This window comes from Scyliorhinus torazame, chromosome 30, assembly GCF_047496885.1.
Source record: "Scyliorhinus torazame isolate Kashiwa2021f chromosome 30, sScyTor2.1, whole genome shotgun sequence".
Taxonomy (NCBI): Eukaryota; Metazoa; Chordata; class Chondrichthyes; order Carcharhiniformes; family Scyliorhinidae; genus Scyliorhinus; species Scyliorhinus torazame.
In genome coordinates, this window is record NC_092736.1 from 1,313,317 (window position 1) to 1,333,126 (window position 19,810).

A 19,810-nucleotide genomic window follows, 5' to 3' on the forward strand; every position below is an offset into this window, starting at 1 on the left:
AGAGAGAAAAGATTCCTTCTCCTTCCAAAATCTAATCATTTCAGCCAAGCTCTCTCAGAAACCATCATGCAGGAATCAATCACTGACTGTTGTCAGGCAGAACATTGTCCCTGGCCAACCCACAGGTTGCCAGCCAGCCAATCGAATGGACTTCCTCCACAACCGGCTCCTAAATTCACTCGGCTCTGATGAGTCGGTTTCTCCTCTCCAAAATACAAAACTGAGAACGCAATGTCCTACCAAGCAGGTTGCTTCAGTTTGGGTCTTCTGCTTAAACACACATTCCGATTATGTGTCCACAGGGTGTAAAGGGGATGGAAAAGTGAATAAACGGAAGAAATAAAATAAATCGCTAAAAATAGAAGTGGGGTAAAGATGGAGGAGAGAGTTCACAGTCTGAAGTTGTTGAACTCAATGTTAAGTCCGGAAGGCTAGGGCAGCATGATGGCGCAGTGGATTAGCCCTGCTGCCTCACAGCGCCGAGGTCCCAGGTTTGATCCCGGCTCTGGGTCCTGTCCGTGTGGAGTTTGCACATTCTCCCCGTGTTTGCGTGGGTCTCGCCCCCACAACCCAAAGATATTCAGGGTAGGTGGATTGGCCACGCTAAATTGCCCCTTAATTGGAAAAAATAAACTGGGTACTCTAAATTTATAATTAAAAAAAAGTCTGGAAGGCTGTGATGTGCCTAAATCGGAACAGGAGGTCTTGTTCCTCCAGTAAGTGTTGGGCTTCACTGGATCATTGCAACAGGCCAAGGATGGACGTGTGGCCATGTGAGCAGGATGGGGAGTTAAAATGGCAGCGACAGGAAGGCCTGGGTCCTGCTTTCAGAAGGACCAACGGTGTTTTGCAAAGTGGTCACCCAGTCTTCATTTAGTCTCCCCAATGTAGAGTTGACAACATTTGGAGCAACGAATACGATAGACTAAATTGAAGCAGGTGCACTTGAAGTGCTGTTTCACCCGAAAAGTGTGTTTAGGCCTTTGATGGTGAACAGGGAGGAGGTAAAGGCGCAGGTGTTGCACTTTCTGCGATGTCACAGGGAGGTGCTAGGAAGGGGGTGAGATGTTGGAGGTGATGGAGGAATGGACCAGGGTATCCTGGAGGAAAAGGTCCCTGCGGGATACTGACGGGGGACTGAGGGGAAGAGATATCACGCTGGAGTTGGCGGATCTGGCAAAGGATGATCCTTTGAATGTGGGGGAATCAGGGGGAGGCGGTGGCATAGTGGTAATGCTAGACTAGTAAGCCAGAGACCCAGGGTAATGCTCTAGGGTCCTGGGTTTGAATCCCACCAGGGCAAATGGTGAAATTTGAATTCAATAAAAAATCTGGAATTAACAGTATAATGATGAGCATGAAACCATTGGTGATTGTCGGAAAAACCCATCTGGTTCACTAATGTCCTCCAGGAAAGGAAATCTGCTGTCCTTACCCGGCCCAGCCTAGATGTGACTCCAGATCTACACAGCGATGCGGTTGACTCTTAACTGCTCCCTCTGAAATGACCTAGCAAGCCACTCATTCAAGGGCTATTATAGATGGGCCACAAATGCTGGCTTAGCCAGTGATGCCCACATCTAAAGAATGAGGCTAGTGGGGTGAAAAGTGAAGACAAGGGGGGCCCTATCCTGGTTCTGGGAGGGGTGGGGAGAAGTGAGAGCAGAAGTGCAGGAGATGGTCAGATACAGTTGAGAGCCCTTCAACCACAATGGGTGGGAAACCACGATTAAGGAAGACATGTCAGCTGTACCATATAGCCTAGAATAGCCTGATCTCTGGTTGGTTCTAGTTCTAAGAAACTAGCCCAAAAACAAACTCTTCATCTAGGCTATCTTTGCCCAATTGATTTTTCCAGTCTATATGTAGATTAAAATCCTCCATGATTATTGACGTACCTTTCTGACAAGCTCCCATTACCTCTTCCTTCCTCACCGATGCCACCCAACTCACCAAACTCTCAGAACTCGGTTGAGGTTGAACTCAGTGCCAGTCGCACTGAGATGTGTAAATTTTGTCACACTTGAGATCAAAAAAATGTTATGTTCAGTGAAGAAAGTTACTCTTCTAACATAAGCAGGACTCTTTCTTTTAAAAAAAATTTTTTTTTAATTCTCCTCCTTTTTCACATTTTCTCCCACATTTACATCCATCAACAATAAACAATAATCAGCAAGATATGTCAGTCCCCATAATAACAATGATCCCATCTACCCACCAACCCCAAACCTCAACCCGCATGCTTACATAAATAAATGACAAAAAGGAATCAGGGATTACCCGTAGTCACCCTTAATCTTACTCAGCTTCCCCCCTCCAAAGACCACTCGGACCCTGTTCTGCCAGGCTCCGATGGCCGCAGCCCCTCCCCCCACCTCACTCCCGTTCACTGGCCAGCTTAAACCGGCCAGCGTGGAGGCCCCCGCCCGGGTCCCTTTCCCACTTGCCCGGCCCTAGGAAAGCCCAAAGATCCCCTTTTAGCACACAAACCCCACATATCCACCTACACCCCAAAGAATCCTCATTTCAAGTGAAAGTCCCGTCCCTTCCCTTGTCCAAATATATACCACATTGGCTCCTTTAGTCTCTACACCCGCGCGCAGTGATACAAAAAAGAAGAAAATACAGTCATGAGGTTACATCGGCACATGGCCATTCCTCAATTTGTCAGTTCTGCCACAGTCCTTCTGCTTTCGCAAACTCCTCCGCTATTTCCGCCGTTCCAAAATAAAAGTCCCTGAGCTTGTAAGTCACCCTCAGCTTCACTGGATATACAATGCCGCACCGCACCTTGCTAATGTACAGTGCCCTCTTCACCCGGTTGAAGGCAGCCCGCCTCCTTGCCAGCTCCACCGTAAAGTCCTGGTATACACGTATACCAGCTCCAGCCCACTGCACCACCCGCTTCTGCTTGGCCCAGCTTAGGACCTTCTCCTTCACACTGTACCTACGGAAGTACAGAGTCACTGCCCTTGGCGGCTCACTCGCCTTTGGTTCATAGATCATAGAATTTACAGTGCAGAAGGAGGCCATTCGGCCCATCGAGTCTGCACCGGCTCTTGGAAAGAGCACCCTACCCAAAGTCAACATCTCCACCCTATCCCCATAACCCAGTAACCACACCCAACACTAAGGGCAATTTTGGACACTAAGGGCAATTTATCATGGCCAATCCACCTAACCTGCACATCTTTGGACTGTGGGAGGAAACCGGAGCACCCGGAGAAAACCCACGCACACACGGGGAGGACGTGCAGACTCCACACAGACAGTGACCCAAGCCGGAATCGAACCTGGGACCCTGGAGCTGTGAAGCAATTGTGCTATCCACAAGGCTACCGTGCTGCCCTTTGGTACAGGCCTCCATGACCGATGAGCCCGATCCAGTTCATATCGGGAGGGATCCTCCCCCTCCCCCAATAGTTTTGCCAGCATCGCGGCAAAATACTCAGTCGGCTTCAGTCCTTTCAACTCCTTCGGGCAGCCCCACAATCCTCAAATTCTGTCGCCTGGATCGGTTTTCCAGGTCTTCCATTTTTCCTCGCAGATCCTTGTTAGTGTCTATCACCTCCCGCATCTCTTTCCCCATCGAGGCAAGTTGATCACCGTGCTGCAATAACGTCTCCTCCACTTCCTTCAGCGCCTCCGCTTGCTCTCGCACCTCCGCCACTGCGCTCGCCACCTCCGTCCTCACCGGGGAAACCGCCTCCTCCACCAGCACACTCAAAGCCTCCCTCATCTCCTTCCTCACCGTCTCCATGCATTTCGCAATCTGCGCCAACTGCTTTTCAAATTCCGCAGCCATCACCTTGGTTATTTCTTCAGCCGTAAGCAGTGCGGCCTTCCCTGGTGCTCCAGCCTCCATTTTCCTTGGTGACCTTTCCACTCCCCGACAGACCTTCAGCTCTTTTTTTCCCGGCCGTTTTTTTGCTCACCCTCGACATTTTTCTTTGTTTTTTTTCTTCCTCCTGTGTCTTCACTGTGCCTCCTCCGTGTCTTCTCCCTGCTTCTGCCGCCTCCGTGGACCCTGGGACCGGGCTTAAAGCCCCGAAAATGCCGTTCCCGAACGGGAGCCCTCCATTGTGCGGCCGCCTCCCGCCCGCCGTCACCGGAAGTTCTAAGCAGGACTCTTTCAACTGTAAATTATATACATGTCCTGTTTTACTTTGTATGAAATGCCTGTACTGTTACTTGAAATTACAAAGCTAAGAAATACATTAGGTCCATTTTGTGCACCAACCTCCTTATTTTGCTGTGTTTGTTGCCACCTCCATCGTCTCCTCAATGCATCTCTTTCTGTGCCATTTTGCATCATAGTATAAAGGGCTTTTCGAAGCATCAGGTCTCTATCATGGAAACCCCACATGCCTAAACACAAATAATAGTTTATTGTTACAGGTCTGAAGATTTAGAAGAATGTTTCAGGACTGTGTTGTTAATTTAGGGTAAAATGGAAGACTTAAGGGCATCATGCGACCTATTCCGAATCCTGAATGACAGGAGGCCTGGGTGGTTTGGTTGCTGAAGATTAAAGTAGGTCCAGGTTGTTTTATTGGGAAGAAGGTGTCTGTAGATAATGGCAAAAGCAGGTGTGACGACACTGAATACATTTGGTCTCCAAAATCCCAGGAGGGTATTAAGAATGTCAGGCTTTGTAAACTTTAAACTATTTAACTCCAAAATAGAATATAGTTTTTTTTGGGGTGGGGGGGGGGGGGGGGGATTAGTATTTCTACCTGGATACAAGAACCATGTCTTGGCTACAACAATTGGATCAGCCATGATCTTATAGAATGGCGGAGCAGACTCATGAGGCCAAGTTGCTTACACCCACTTCTAGCTCGTATGTTTGTACAGGATTCACATTGCCATGCAGATGAGCTTTTGACAGGGGATTAGTCCATTGGAAGCCATTTTAGGATGAGAAAAAGAGAGGCATGCAAGAATGTAGCTGGGAGGTTGGACTCAGATTAAAGAGACCAAGCTCGTGAAGGTCTAAACGAAGCTGGAAGATTTTCCTATCTCTGGCTAGAGGGAGGAATCGCCAGGATAACCCTACCCATAAAAAACAGTTTGGGTTTTAAAGGTTATCCAGCTGGTAAAGGAAAAGAAGGAAGGCATGTTCTTGGGAGCTAAAAATCACTTTGAACGAGATCAGGAAAAATCATAGAATTTATAGTGTAGAAGGAGGCCATTCAGCCCATCGAGTCTGCACCGGCCCTTGGAAAGAGCACCCCAACTAAACCCACACCTACACTCTATTCCAGTAACCCCACCTAACCTTTTTGGACACTAAGGGTAATTTATCATGGCCAATCCACCTAACCTGCACATCTTTGGACTGTGGGAGGAAACCGGAGTGCCCGGAGGAAATCCACGCAGACACGGGGAGAACATGCAGACTCCACACTGACAGTGACCCAAGCCGAGAATCAAACCTGGGACCCTGGAGCTGTGAAGCAAATAGGCTAACCACTGTGCTACCATGCCCCCCCTAAAATAGTGTCTACTTAAGGGAGAGAGTAACGTCCAACTGTGGAGGGAGATTTCTGGTCAGGTTAAATAATTGACATGGGAATTTTTCCATCGTTTAGAGTACATGTCTCCCACAAAAGAGTGTTTAGTCAATGTTGCTTTTAGTTTAACTTTATTACCGTAAAAGCCTTAAAACTTAAAATCTTGTTGTGAAATTACTTTAGAATTCATGGCCACAGGGAATTCAAATTGAAAGTTATTGGTCTCCATGGGGATTGCAAGTTATTTAAGTCAACCTTTGACCAAACTGAAACAAAGGAAATGAGATATACTTTATGTATATATTACCTAAAGAGGCTGCATGTAAGAGACAGTTCCCATCCCCTGTTGTTGCTAATGGAAGAAGACGTTTGCAACTTGAACAAACTACAGACCACCAATTTAGTCGACCTGTAAAAATAAAAGTCAGTTCTTAAGTAGCATGGTAGCATTGTTATCAGTTGGGAGTTGACACAGTTTGAGGCCTTACAATATTCGCCAATAGTTAAAATTACTTTAATTTGGTACCATAACTTAATATTCATCTCTTCACTCTAGCTTTTTACCATCACATCTTTACAGTAGTAACATTAATTCAAAGTGACAGAAAAGACATGTCTTATTAAGTTGTCAACTTAATGCGGCGATAAATATAACAAGAGGTTGTAGAATTAAAAGCATTAAGATCAAAAAGTCAAGAGATATAAATCATACTAAGAGATTTTATCAGTGTCAATGCCATAACAACAGGGTACATCCTTGAAATGGCCATAATACTCTTCTCAAAAGTTTGCATGAAAAGCATTAATTTCTGCAATTTTATTCTATTCTCTCCTGAAAACACCAATTTTTATTAGAATATGGATCCACAGCATGGTGAAATAGTAGCTAGCCTTCATTTATAAGCCTAGATGGTGAAGATGAGCTGGCTATTTTAACTGCAAACGCATCACAGCTGGATCTAATCCTGTCATTACCAGGCATCCACACAGGCATCTTCCAGCAAGGGTCTGTGGATAGAAGAAATCACAGTGGAGAGCATGGTTGGACTGATTTCAACCGCAGACTTCTCCAGGGCACTGATATGAACTGTTGAACCTCACAGCCATTCCAACAGAGATGAGCTAAGTGCACCCTGGGTATTAACCTTGGGGAGCATTTGGTCTGTATGTCTTAGCTTGGTGCTCTTACAAAGCAGATCAGCAGGAAAACCATTTAATTAAATCACATTCTTCAAATCAAAATTAGATTGCTCCCCATGATTTAAAAGTGTGGCACAATACCATAGTGCTTTCAAATGTGGTTATGTAGTAGCATTAACGATGTTAAATATAGGCACTCCTGAAATGCATTCTAGCTATACATTTCCTGTTTTCCTATTTTCATGACATGTTATGAATATAATTGCAGGATCAAACTGTATTGACAATCAAGCTGGGAGATTAATTTCCTTTCTGAACTATTTCTCACTAGCTCATGTAAACATTACATTAATTTTATGTTGCACCAACAAATCTGCATCTATATCTAATTGACAGTCAAGGAGATAGATACATTATACAAACTGCAATAAATATTTCACTATCTTTTGTCCTATTCTAGTCTATCCCATCAGCTCTTCTTCATATCTCGAGAACTTTGATCAATCACCCCAAATCATTTAGGAAAACAAATCTAGTCTGTCCAATTGTCTGATAATTTAACCCTCCCTTAGAGATCAGGGATCATTCTGCTGAAATACCTGCACACACACAGATCTGGCCAATATATCCTTCCCAAAGCGTGGTGTCCAGAACTGCTGCCACTACTCAAGCGTAATCTAACCAGTGCTTTGTAGAGTCATTGCATAACATGTACTTCTTTTGTTTTCTAGTCATATAGATATAAAATGGCAACACCCATTCACCTTTTTGACTATTTTCTGTATCTCTTCATTACATTTTAAGTATTTATATAAATGGGCCACCAAACGTCAACTCCTATTCCCCGCCCCAGTCTCTTTGGACTTCTTATGTTGCTAGCTTTTTAGGATTAATAAAGTACTCTCGTTCTACCTTTGTTAGCTCCCAAGTTGATGATCTAACATTTACCTGCATCGAAATCCATTTACCGCAGATTTATCCATTCATTTAGACTATTAATATGTAATTTCATGCTTCCAATGCCGTCTATCTTTGTATCGTCAGCAAAATTGGATATGTGGCTTTCTATCCCATCATCTACGCCATTAATCCATATGGTGAGTAACCGAGGCTACAACATAGATCCATGCAGACGAGAGACTACTAGTTACATCCTGCTAATTGGAGTATCTGCCCATTAACCTCACTCAGTCAATTTCCTAACCTATCAATAATTTGATTTCAATTGAGCTTCAACTTCAGTTAATAGTCCATTATGCATCTCGAATGCCTGCATGAATCCCTAGACATTCCCTTGACTACTACTTTAGTCACCTCCACATTTGGTTATCCCTATATCAATTTACATGCGTCTCCAGAGATTATCAACGGGATTCTCCAACCCCCTGCCAGGTTGGAGAATCCCCGGGGGGGGGGTGAATCCTGTCCCGCCGACACCGGCTGCCGTATTCTCCGCCGTCGGTTTTCAGGCGGGGCAGGGATCGCGCCCCCCCCCCCCCCCCCCCCCCCCCCCCGGCAATTCTCCGGACCCCGATGGGCCGAGCAGCCATCGGTTTCTGGCCAGTCCTACCAGCGTGGATTGGACATAGTCCCACACGGCGGGACCTGGCTGGTAGGCCGGCTGGTGCGGTCCTCGGGGGTGGGGGTTCTGCGCATGCACCGGTTGGTGCGGCGCCGGCCTCAGCCCCTGGAAGTGCGGAAGAACATAAGAACAAGGAGCAGGAGTAGGCCATCTGGCCCCTCGAGCCTGCTCCACCATTCAATGAGATCATGGCTGATCTTTTGTGGACTCAGCTCCACTTTCCGGCTAAATTTGGTGTCTCAATCTGGGGTGGCACAGTGGTTAGCACTGCTGCTTCACAGACTGTGGGGCTTTAACTCTTTGCGCTCTTGTTATAATCAATTATTATCCCCACGCTCTAACATCATAACCCTTAATCCCATTATTCTTCAAAAAACTATCTATCTTTACCGTAAAAACATTTAATGAAGGAGCCTCTACTGCTTCACTGGGCAAGGAATTCCATAGATTCACAACCCTTTGGGTGAAGAAGTTCCTCCTAAACTCAGTCCTAAATCTACTTCCCCTTATTTTGAGGCTATGCCCCCTAGTTCTGCTTTCACCCGCCAGTGGAAACAACCTGCCCGCATCTATCCTATCTATTCCCTTCATAATCTTACATGTTTCTATAAGATCCCCCCTCATCCTTCTAAATTCCAACGAGTACAGTCCCAGTCTACTCAACCTCTCCTCGTAATCCAACCCCTTCAGCTCTGGGATTAACCTAGTGAATCTCCTCTGCGCACCCTCCAGTGCCAGTACGTCCTTTCTCAAGTAAGGAGACCAAATCTGAACACAATACTCCAGGTGTGGCCTCACTAAAACCGTATACAATTGCAGCAGAACCTCCCTACTCTTAAACTCCATCCCTCTAGCAATGAAGGACAAAATTCCATTTGCCTTCTTAATCACCTGTTGCACCTGAAAACCAACTTTCTGCGACTCATGCACTAGCACACCCAGGTCTCTCTGCACAGCAGCATGTTTTAATATTTTATCATTTAAATAATAATCCCTTTTGCTGATATTCCTACCAAAATGGATAACCTCACATTTGTCAACATTGTATTCCATCTGCCAGACCCTAGCCCATTCACTTAGCCTATCCAAATCCCTCTGCAGACTTCCAGTATCCTCTGCACTTTTTGCTTTACCACTTATCTTAGTGTCGTCTGCAAACTTGGACACATTGCCCTTGGTCCCCAACTCCAAATCATCTATGTAAATTGTGAACAGTTGTGGGCCCAACACTGATCCCTGAGGGACACCACTAGCTACTGATTGCCAACCAGAGAAACACCCATTAATCCCCACTCTTTGCTTTCTATTAATTAACCAATCCTCTATCCATGCTACTACTTTCCCCTTAATGCCATGCATGTTTATCTTATGCAACAACCTTTTGTGTGGCACCCTGTCAAAGGCTTTCTGGAAATCCAGATATACCACATCCATTGGCTCTCCGTTATCTACCGCACTGTTAATGTCCTCAAAAAATTCCACTAAATTAGTTAGGCACGACCTGCCCTTTATGAACCCATGCTGCGTCTGTCCAATGGGACAATTTCCATCCAGATGCCTCGCTATTTCTTCCTTGATGATAGATTCCAGCATCTTCCCTACTACCGAAGTTAAGCTCACTGGCCTATAATTACCCGCTTTCTGCCTACCTCCTTTTTTAAACAGTGGTGTCACGTTTGCTAATTTCCAATCCGCCGGGACCACCCCAGAGTCTAGTGAATTTTGGTAAATTATCACTAGTGCATTTGCAATTTCCCTAGCCATCTCTTTTAGCACTCTGGGATGCATTCCATCAGGTCCAGGAGACTTGACTACCTTTAGCCCCATTAGCTTGCCCATCACTACCTCCTTGGTGATATCAATCCTCTCAAGGTCCTCACCTGTCATAGCCTCATTTCCATCAGTCACTGGCATGTTATTTGTGTCTTCCACTGTGAAGACCGACCCAAAAAACCTGTTCAGTTCCTCAGCCATTTCCTCATCTCCCATTATTAAATCTCCCTTCTCATCCTCTAAAGGACCAATATTTACCTTAGCCACTCTTTTTTGTTTTATGTATTTGAAGATTCCGCAACTTCCAGTTGGCCCGACACCGGAGTGGTTCGTGCCATTATTTTATGCTGGTATCGGGGCATCGGGAGAATCCTGCCCAACTCTCGAGGTCCAGATCTTTCATTTAGTTCGTAACTGATGATAATCTCCAAAAAATATCTTTTATCTACTCTTTCCCCCCCCCCACACACACATGTTGTTTGTACCGAATCTTCCTCCTCCTTCTCCAATATCTCTTTTAACTGGTGTTGGCTCTCAGCACGAGGTACTTTTCATCCTGGCACCATAGGATTTGGGGTTCTTTAGTCTGCCTATAATGGAAGCTTAGTTATTGAATCTCCTACAACTATCATATTTCACTGCCCTTCATTTGGACAGTCTCCTATTCCAAGGTGCTGTGGTATGTGTTCTGGCTAACCTCCCAACAGTCTTGATCTTCAAAAGGTAGCCAGTAATTCTGTCCATTGATCTTGATCAGACCTTTCTGTACAATGTTGGTCACACCAAGCCTCTTCTGATTCTCTTCCCTCATCTACAGGCGAAAAGAGACCTGGAGTAAATATCCTACGCATCTCTGCCAGTCTTGTGTTAGCGTGTCTCCAACTTGTGGCCCAATCAATGGTTCTGAACTACAACGATTCAAGATGGAGACAGACATGTTTCCTTGGGATAGTTCACATTCTTCTACCTGTGCCATGATCCTGGTTCTTTGTGGAATTTACAACATATAAACAGGGCATTCGGCTCAACGTGTTTCAGCCCATGTTTATACTCTTCTCTTTATCTTTTGACATCCTGCCCTATATCTCTCAGCTCGTCCAACACACAGCCCGCCCACGGGTCGCATTGTAGCCCCACAGCCTCTGGACTCAGCACATGAAACTGCCTGTACAGATTTACATTTGACAAATGCAGTAAAACTGCTCAGCCAATCGCAGGTTGGTTCCTCAGGCTCATAAGCTGCAAATGCAAGAGAAATCAGACTGTGATCAAACAAGCAGCAAAGAGTTTAAGCCAACTTCCAGGGCCCAGGACCCGAGAGAGCCGGAACAGGGCCCACCAGCACCTGAGAGTATGAGTGAACACAGTGCAGGGTGGGGCACAGGCAGGGTGGTGGGGAAGAGGGGCATGGCTAATGGGGGGAGCATGTGTTTGAGTCTGGCTCAGGATTGCCAAACACTTAACCCCAACCCATTTTGTTGGATAGTTTTGTTGGACTAACCAAACTGCTATATACATTTAGCACTACCTCCCTGCATTAGTATTTTATTACTGGAAGTGAACCTGTCCTTTTATTTGCTTCAGCAACTTGCATTGCTCATTTTATTGACGTCTATATCTGTATTTCCATATCTCTTTTCTTTGTCTGTATTTAATTTCTTTGTCTGTATTTAATTTCTTATCTGTCAAGGAAAAGTTTTTTTTTAAACAAATTTAGAGTACCCAATTATTTTTTTCTCCAATTAAGGGGCAATTTAGCGTGGCCAATCCACCTAACTTGCACATCTTTGGGTTGTGGGGCGAAACCACACAGACACGGGGAGAATGTGCAAACTCCACACGGACAGTGACCCAGGGATGGGATTCGAACCCGGGTCCTCAGTGCCGTAAGCTGCAGAGCTAACCACTGTGCCACGCACCGCTCTCTCTCAAGGAAAAGTTAAGGTTCGGGTCAAAATGATCCACTTTATAATTGGCTATATTGAAATTCATTGTCTTTTTTTTAAACCCCCTTTGCAAGTATATTTATGTCTTCCTGTATTTTGGTGTAGTCCTGGACATTATCAGCTATATCCTCAAAATTGGTGTTGTCATCTCATTTTAATACCCATACCGTTAATTTGAGCCCAAATCATCTATGTATATGATAAGTGACAGTGGTCCCAGCACCTTGTTATGTTCCACAATATTCCAAAAACCAGCAGCATTTCTTCCCAACTGATTAATGCCAGAACACTAGACCTTTTAAAACATTTCTCACCTGCCTGCTCCAAGGCCAACATGGTCGACTGTTCAATCAAATCCCGTTCAATAAAGCTTCGGAAATCTTCACTGTACACATTTAAATCAGGCAGCTGGAATGTATAAATGGGCATCTCTAAAGGAAACTGCTCACTACTGCATTCATTTGCCACATGTGATCGAGCGAGGGACACAATAGCTGAACTTGCATGAGAAATTCCTCGTGAGAGGCGTTTTTCTATGGGTGAAAAAACAATTATGAAGTACTAAAAAGTGCAAATTCTGATTGGCTAGAAAATAACTGAAATCAGCAACTTGATTACAGTGGAATGGTATAGAAAACAGACGTAATTGCAGCGGCACAACAGGATTCAATCAACTAATACAAATAATTAGCATATGATACAGGACAGTTAAAAATGCAAACCTTTCCCTCACTTAAAAAAATATAGAACATCCACCATCATCCCAGGATGCAAACATTTCAATACCATTATTTTGATATAGATGGTTAATGTGCTTTGTCAAAACGAGACTGCTCAGGTAGGTAACAAAGCACTGCAGATGCTGGAGATTTGAAATAAAAAGAAGTTTTTTTACAAAACTCAGCAGCTCTGGCAGCATCAAACAGTGAACGTTTTGAATCCACTGTGATTGTTTGGAACTCTTGAAAAGGTAGGTAACTTACTTTAACCGAGCTTCCAATCTGCTAAAGTGTGTCAGTATCAAAATAGAAATATGTCAATAATAAAACTGCACACAGCTTTCTTGTTAGGATTCTGAATGGAAATGAACTTGGCAGAATCAGAGGAAACCATCATAATGTACTGTTCCGCATGTTGCAAAAAGGGCTATTATACTCAGATGCCATTTAAATGCTTGTATTAAAATCAATATCAGCAATGTTTTCATCAGCAACTTTTAGAATTCAATACTTTCAGTGCCAGCCAATTGAGATCCTTATTATATCCCACTGCAGGAATCACTGTTGTAATGAGAGCTGGACTAACCTTCACCACAAATTATTTCAATCTAATCAAAAATACTCTGATGTAAATAAGTGATGCTTCACTGGTATGCTCCAAACTTTTACACAACTGTAGGAGAGAAATCAAACAAGTCTCAGATAAAAATCTCAGTCCATGAACATTTTAAATCCGGACAGGTCAGGGCAGGGGGTGCGTTTGTTGAGGAGGGGAGTAGTTGGATGGTCAAGGGAGTGTGGTCAAGGTGGGTTGGGGGGTCGGTTGCTGGGGGGGGGGCACATGGTCAGTTTGTGGGACGGTTGGGGGAGATAGTCAGGGTTTCATATTCAGCAGGGAAGTTGGGCCAGTGCTATAGATATCCGGGAGTTAGAAGTGGTTTTAAACATTTTAAGTTTTCCTGCGCAACTATTCTGCTACAAGAGTCGGAACCATCTGAAGTCTCTGATTTGAACCGGAGTATCGGATGGTACACAGTGCAGGGCAATTGCCGTCTAAACTTCCTGGGCAAGTCCCTGTAGCCCTAGCATGGTGACTTCCTCGGGATCCCCGAGCGCATCCCCTCGTGGGGGGTATTTAGAACTACAGAGCACACCTTAAAAATAAGGAGTCGACCATTTAAAATGGAGTTGGCTCAGAGGGTTGTTAATCTTTGAAATTCTCTTCCACGGGGTGGACCAGCCTATAGAATGGCCTAACTCTTCCTTGTTTCCTTCTACCATTCTTCATTTTTTTTATATGTACATTTTAATTTCACTCACTTCCCTTGTTTTCAACCGTGCTACCTTTTATTATTCAGGTTGGGGCACGTCACTGCCATGCATGTTGCTCTGCATTGGCTGATGGGGAATTTGTAAAAAATATTTCATCCAAGGAGTGTGCGTATGACTGTCCCTGGAGAACTGAAGCCATTATATTTTATGGACAGTTTGATACAGAACAGTTGAGCAGCAACTTTTAAAGCCACCAACTCGCAAAACCACAGAAAGTAAATCAGACATGGCAACAAGGGAAATGAAGAATGCATAATAAATGCTGGTCTAGCCAGCAAATCGCAAACTTCCCGTCCACAAACAGGTCCCCCAACTTTCGTATCCCTGCCCTGTGCCACCCCGAAAACCCTCCACCTGTTCTTCTTGGGGCGAACCGGTGGTTCCCCCGTAATGGGGTCCACGCCGAGGCCCCAACTTTCCTCCTATGCCACCTCCACTGCCCCCAAATTTTGACGGCCGCCACCACCACCGGGTTTGTGGTATACCTCCTTGGAGGGAACGCCCCCAGACTCGTACCCACACAGGACGCCGTCTCCAGCCTCTTCCATGCAGCCCCCTCCCCCTCCATCACACACTTGCGCACCATCGTCGCATTGGCGGCCCAGAAGTACCCAGTGGTTGGGCAGCACCAGCCCCCCCTATCTCTACTCCGCTCCAGGAACACCCTTCTCACCCTCGGAGTCCCTCGCGCCCACACAAACCCCATTATACTCCTGTTAACTCGCCTGAAAAAAGCCTTTGGAATAAACACGGGGAGGCACTGGAACAGGAACAAAAACCTTGGGAGCACCGTCATTTTGATTGACTGCACCCTACCCGCCAAGGACAGCGGCAACGCGTCCCACCTCTTGAACTCCTCCTCCATTTGCTCCACCAGCCTTGTAAAGTTAAGTCTATGCAGGGCCCCCCAGCTCCTGGCCACCTGGATTCCCAAATATCTGAAGCTCCTCTCCGCCCTTTTTAGTGGGAGCTCGCCAATCCCCCTCTCCTGGTCCCCTGGGTGAACCACGAACAGCTCGCTCTTCCCCATGTTGAGCTTGTACTCCGAGAAATCCCCGAATTCCCTGAGGATCCTCATTACCTCCGGCATTCCCCCCACCGGGTCCGCCACATACAGCAGCAGGTCGTCCGCATAGAGCGACACCCTATGTTCCTCCCCACCCCGCACAAACCCCCTCCAGTTCCTCGACTCTCTCAGTGCCATAGCCAGGTGTTCAATCGCCAGTGCGAAGAGCAGGGGCGACAAGGGACACCCCTGTCTCGTCCCTCGGTGCAACTGAAAGTACTCGGACCTCCTCCAATTTGTGGCCACACTCGCCATCGGGACCTCAACAGCCTAACCCACCTGACAAACCCCTCCCCAAACCAGAATCTCTTCAGCACCTCCCACAGGTACCCCCACTCTACCCTATCGAAGGCTTTCTCAGCGTCCATCGCCACCACTATCTCCGCCACCCCCTCCCTCACCGGCATCATGATAACGTTCAAAAGCCTCCACACATTCGCGTTCAACTTCACAAACCCCGTCTGGTCTTCATGGATGATCTGCGGCACACAATCCTCAATCCTCATGGCTAAGACCTTCGCCAGCACCTTGGCATCTACATTTAGCAAGGAAATCGGTCTGTAAGGCCCACATTGCAGGGGATCCTTGTCCCGCTTCAGGATCAAAGAGATCAGTGCCCGGGACATCGTCGGGGGATAAAGCCCCCCCCTCCCTTGCCTCATTAAAGGTCCTAACTAACAGCGGGCCCAACAGGTCCATATATTTTTTATAGAACTCGACCGGGAAACCGTCCGGCACTTCCCCGCCTGCATGCTTCCTATCCTTTTGATCAGCTCCTCCAGCCCAATCGGGGCCCCCAGTCCCGCCACCAGTCCCTCTTCCACCTTTGGAAACCTCAATTGGTCCAGGAAACGGCACATCCCTCTCTCCTCCCGTGGGGGCTCGGATCGGTACAATTCCTCGTAGAAGTCCCTGAAGACCTCATTGATGCCAACACCACTCCACACCACGCTCCCTCCCCTGTCCTTAACTCCCCCGATCTCCCTAGCTGCGTCCCGCTTCCGAAGCTGATGCGCTAGCATGCGGCTTGCCTTTTCCCCATACTCGTAAATCGCCCCCTGGGCCTTCCTCCACTGCACCTCCGCCTTCCTGGTGGTCAGCAGGTCGAATTCGGCCTGGAGGCTGCGCCTCTTCCTCAACAATCCTTCCTCAGGCTCTTCCGCATACCTCCTGTCTACCCTCACCATCTCCCCCACCAGCCTCCCCCTCCCCCCGCTCCTTGTGGGCCCTAATGGAGATCAGCTCTCCCCTCACCGCAGCCTTCAGTGCGTCCCATACCATCCTCACTCGGACCTCCCGTTGTCGTTGGTCTCCAAGTACCTCTCTATACTTCCTCGGATCCGCTCGCTCACCTCGTCCGCCAACAGCCCCACCTCCAGGCGCCACAGCGGGCGCTGGTCCCTCTCCTCCCCCATCTCCAAGTCCACCCAATGCGGGGCGTGGTCCGAAATGGCTATTGCCGAATACTCGGTATCCTCTACTCTCGCTATCAGCGCCCTACTCAAAATGAAAAAGTCGATTTGCGAATAAGCCTTATGGACATGAGAAGAATGAAAATTCCCTAGCCCCCGGCCTTGCAAATCTCCAAGGGTCCACCCCTCCCATTTGGTCCATAAATCCCCTCAGCACTCTAGCCGCCGCCGGCTTCCTACCCGTCCTAGACCTGGAGCGATCCAGTGCCGGATCCAACACCGTGTTAAAGTCTCCCCCCCATTATCAGGCCCCCCACTTCCAAGTCTGGGATCCGACCCAACATACGCCGCATAAAACCCGCATCGTCCCAGTTCGGAGCATACACATTGACCAGTACCACCCTCTCTCCCTGCAACTTACCACTTACCATTATGTACCTACCGCCATTATCTGCCACAATGCTCAATGCCTCGAATGACACCTTCTTTCCCACCAAAATCGCCACCCCTCGATTTTTGGCATCTAGCCCAAAGTGAAACACCAGACCTACCCACCCTTTCCTCAGTCTTACCTGGTCTGCCACCTTCAGGTGTGTCTCCTGGAGCATAACCACATCCGACTTGAGCCCCTTCAGGTGCACGAACACACGGGCCCGCTTAACCGGCCCATTCAGTCCCCTTACATTCCAGGTCATCAGCTCCCCTCACCACCGCCGACTAACCATGATCCCTACTCGGCCAGCCACGCGCCCACCCCCCACACCCGGCCCATTCCCCACAGCGGCATACCCCCATCTCGACCCCCCCACTCACTCCAGCTCCTCCTTGACCTTAGCAGCAGCAACTTGATTTCCCCCCTCCCCACCCACCCCCCCATCCCCAGCTAGGACCCATCCCCAGCTGGTTTACGCCCCCCATTGCACTTCCGCAAGTCAGCTGACACCTGCTGACCCCGGCCACTCCCGCCTCCCCTTCGACTCCTCCCATTGTGTGGCACACCCTCCTCTCCCGCTCCCCAGCCACAGGCTCTCCCCCTCCCCCCTCCGTTCTAAGCGCGGGAAACAATCCTCGCTCCCCCCCCCCCCCAGTCTTCGGCACGGGAAAAAAGCCCGCGCTCTCCACCTATCAGGCCCCGCCACCAACCAAAACAGTGCCCAACCCGCCCCATCCACCCTCCCCAACCCGAACGAGAAAAACACAGAGAAAAAGAAACCCAAAACAATGCAAAGGCCCCCCACTCCCCGAACAAAAAATAGTCATAACATGTCCACCGCAGTCCCCAATCGCCCATCCCGACCCTCAGTCTGTGTCCAGCTTCTCGGCCTGAACAAAGGGCAGCACGGTAGCATTGTGGATAGCACAATTGCTTCACAGCTGCAGGATCCCAGGTTCGATTCCGGTTTGGGTCACTGTCTGTGCGGAGTCTGCACGTCCTCCCAGTGTGTGCGTGGGTTTCCTCCGGGTGCTTCGGTTTCCTCCCACAGTCCAAAGATGTGCATGTTGGGTGGATTGGCCATGCTAAATTGCCCTTAGTGCCCAAAATTGCCCTTAGGTGTTGGGTGGGGTTGCTGGGATAGGGTGGAGGTGTTGACCTTGGGTAGGGTGCTCTTTCCAAGAGCCGGTGCAGACTCGATGGGCCGGGTGGCCTCCTTCTGCACTGTAAATTGTATGATAATCTATGAAAGGCCCACGCCTTCTCCGGAGACTCAAAATAATGGTGCCGGTCCTTGTAGGTAACCTACAGTCGCGCCAGCTGCAACATGCCAAACTTCACCCCCTTCCTGTGCAGCACCGCCTTCACTCGATTGTACCCGGCCCTTCTCTTCGCCACCTCCGCACTCCAGTCCTGGTATATTCGAACCTCTGCGATCTCCCACCTGCTGCTCCTCTCCTTCTTAGCCCACCTGAGCACACACTCCCGATCAACGAACCGATGGAACCGCACCAGCACCGCCCGCGGAGGCTCGTTAGCCTTGGGCCTCCTTGCCAACACTCCGGGAGTCCCAGAATCCGCAGATTCTTCCGCCTCGACCGATTCTCCATCTCCTCGAACCGCTCCTGCCATTTCTTGTGGAGCGCCTCGTGCGCCTCCACCTTTACCGCCAGGCCTAAAATCTCGTCCTCATTGTCAGAGATCCTTTGTCAAGCCTCTCGGATCGCCACCCCCGGGCCGTCTGTGTCTCCAGCAGCTTATCAATAGAAGCCTTCATCGGCTCTAGCAGGTCCGTTTTAATCTCGGAGGTAGTGCTGGATACCCTCCTGTTGCTCCTCCGCCCACTGCCTCCACGCTGCCTGGTCTCCGCCCGCCGCCATTTTGTCCTTCTTCCCTCCCTTCTTCGGGTCCACCACCACCTTTTTTGTGGCCCTGCTCCTTGTTAAAGCCATATACTGACGGGGAGCTGTTATTAACTCCTTCCCACACCGGGAAACGTCAAAAAAGTGCCGTTGGGGGCCCTGAAAAGAGCCCAAAAGTCCGTTTTTGCGGGAGCCGCCGAATGTGCGACTTAGCTCCGCATAGCCGCAACTGGAAGTCCACTTTGATTGTTGAGTGCTTCTGTACACATGAGCTGAGATCTGTCATCTCGTTGTAATCTTGCACATCTTGTATGTCGATCGTGATCACATTGTCACTATTCTCACATACAGTGGGTAGACATTCAGTGTCTTCTTGTTGGTTAAATGAGCTGGGTAGACTTTCATAGTCTTCTTCTGGTGGCTCAAATACGCTGGGAAGACTTTCATAGTCTGCTGTTGGTTGCTCAGATAAGGTGGATAAACCTTCATAGTCTTCTTCGTGCACAGTTGTCGCTCTGGAGTCTTTAATTGCTTCCATTCTGGAGTCTGTCAACAAGCTCTCGGTGGAGGCTTGCGTCGCTCTCTGTGGAGTCTTTCATCGCTCTCTGTGGGGGGTCGTGCAGTGTTCTCTCTTTGGAGTCGATCTGTGCTCTCAGTGTGGCGTTGTTGTCTTCTTGGCTGATTGACAGGTTGCTGTCATCCAATGATCTGCCATTGCATCATGGTGTTGGATTCATCTACCATGAGTAGATTCGTATTGAGCTTTTCAACCATGTTGCTGATGCTATGGTCATCATATCCAAAGAACTCAGCCATGTCGGAGTAGTATTCTTCAATGTACAAATCATCTCTTTTTGTTTCGCATTCGTTATTGTGCTCTTCATGTTCAATGAACAAATCATCTTCTTTGGTTTTGGATTTGTCATTGTGCTCTTCACTTTGGGTGGTGCAAACTGCTTGTTCCAGGGTGCTACGGAGGTTATGTTCAACTGCTGGTAGAAGCTCAGGCATTGTTCTGTCTTTCGAGGT

The 19,810-nt window shown here is 47.9% G+C and overlaps 1 protein-coding gene across 6 annotated transcripts in view; it reads right to left on the bottom strand.

The window, feature by feature from the left end:
• Nucleotides 1-19,810, bottom strand: part of otud7a (OTU deubiquitinase 7A) — a 162,672-nt gene that overhangs the window by 43,226 nt on the left and 99,636 nt on the right. For 5 of the 6 annotated variants that reach the window (XM_072492640.1, XM_072492639.1, XM_072492643.1 and 2 more), the window contains 3 exons: nucleotides 12,272-12,490; nucleotides 5,824-5,925; nucleotides 4,241-4,368 (listed from right to left, as the gene is read on the bottom strand). In XM_072492640.1, the coding sequence (XP_072348741.1) occupies nucleotides 4,241-4,368; nucleotides 5,824-5,925; nucleotides 12,272-12,490 (449 nt within the window). The remainder of the gene's footprint in view (nucleotides 1-4,240; nucleotides 4,369-5,823; nucleotides 5,926-12,271; nucleotides 12,491-19,810) is intronic. The other variant, XM_072492644.1, reaches the window with a different exon arrangement.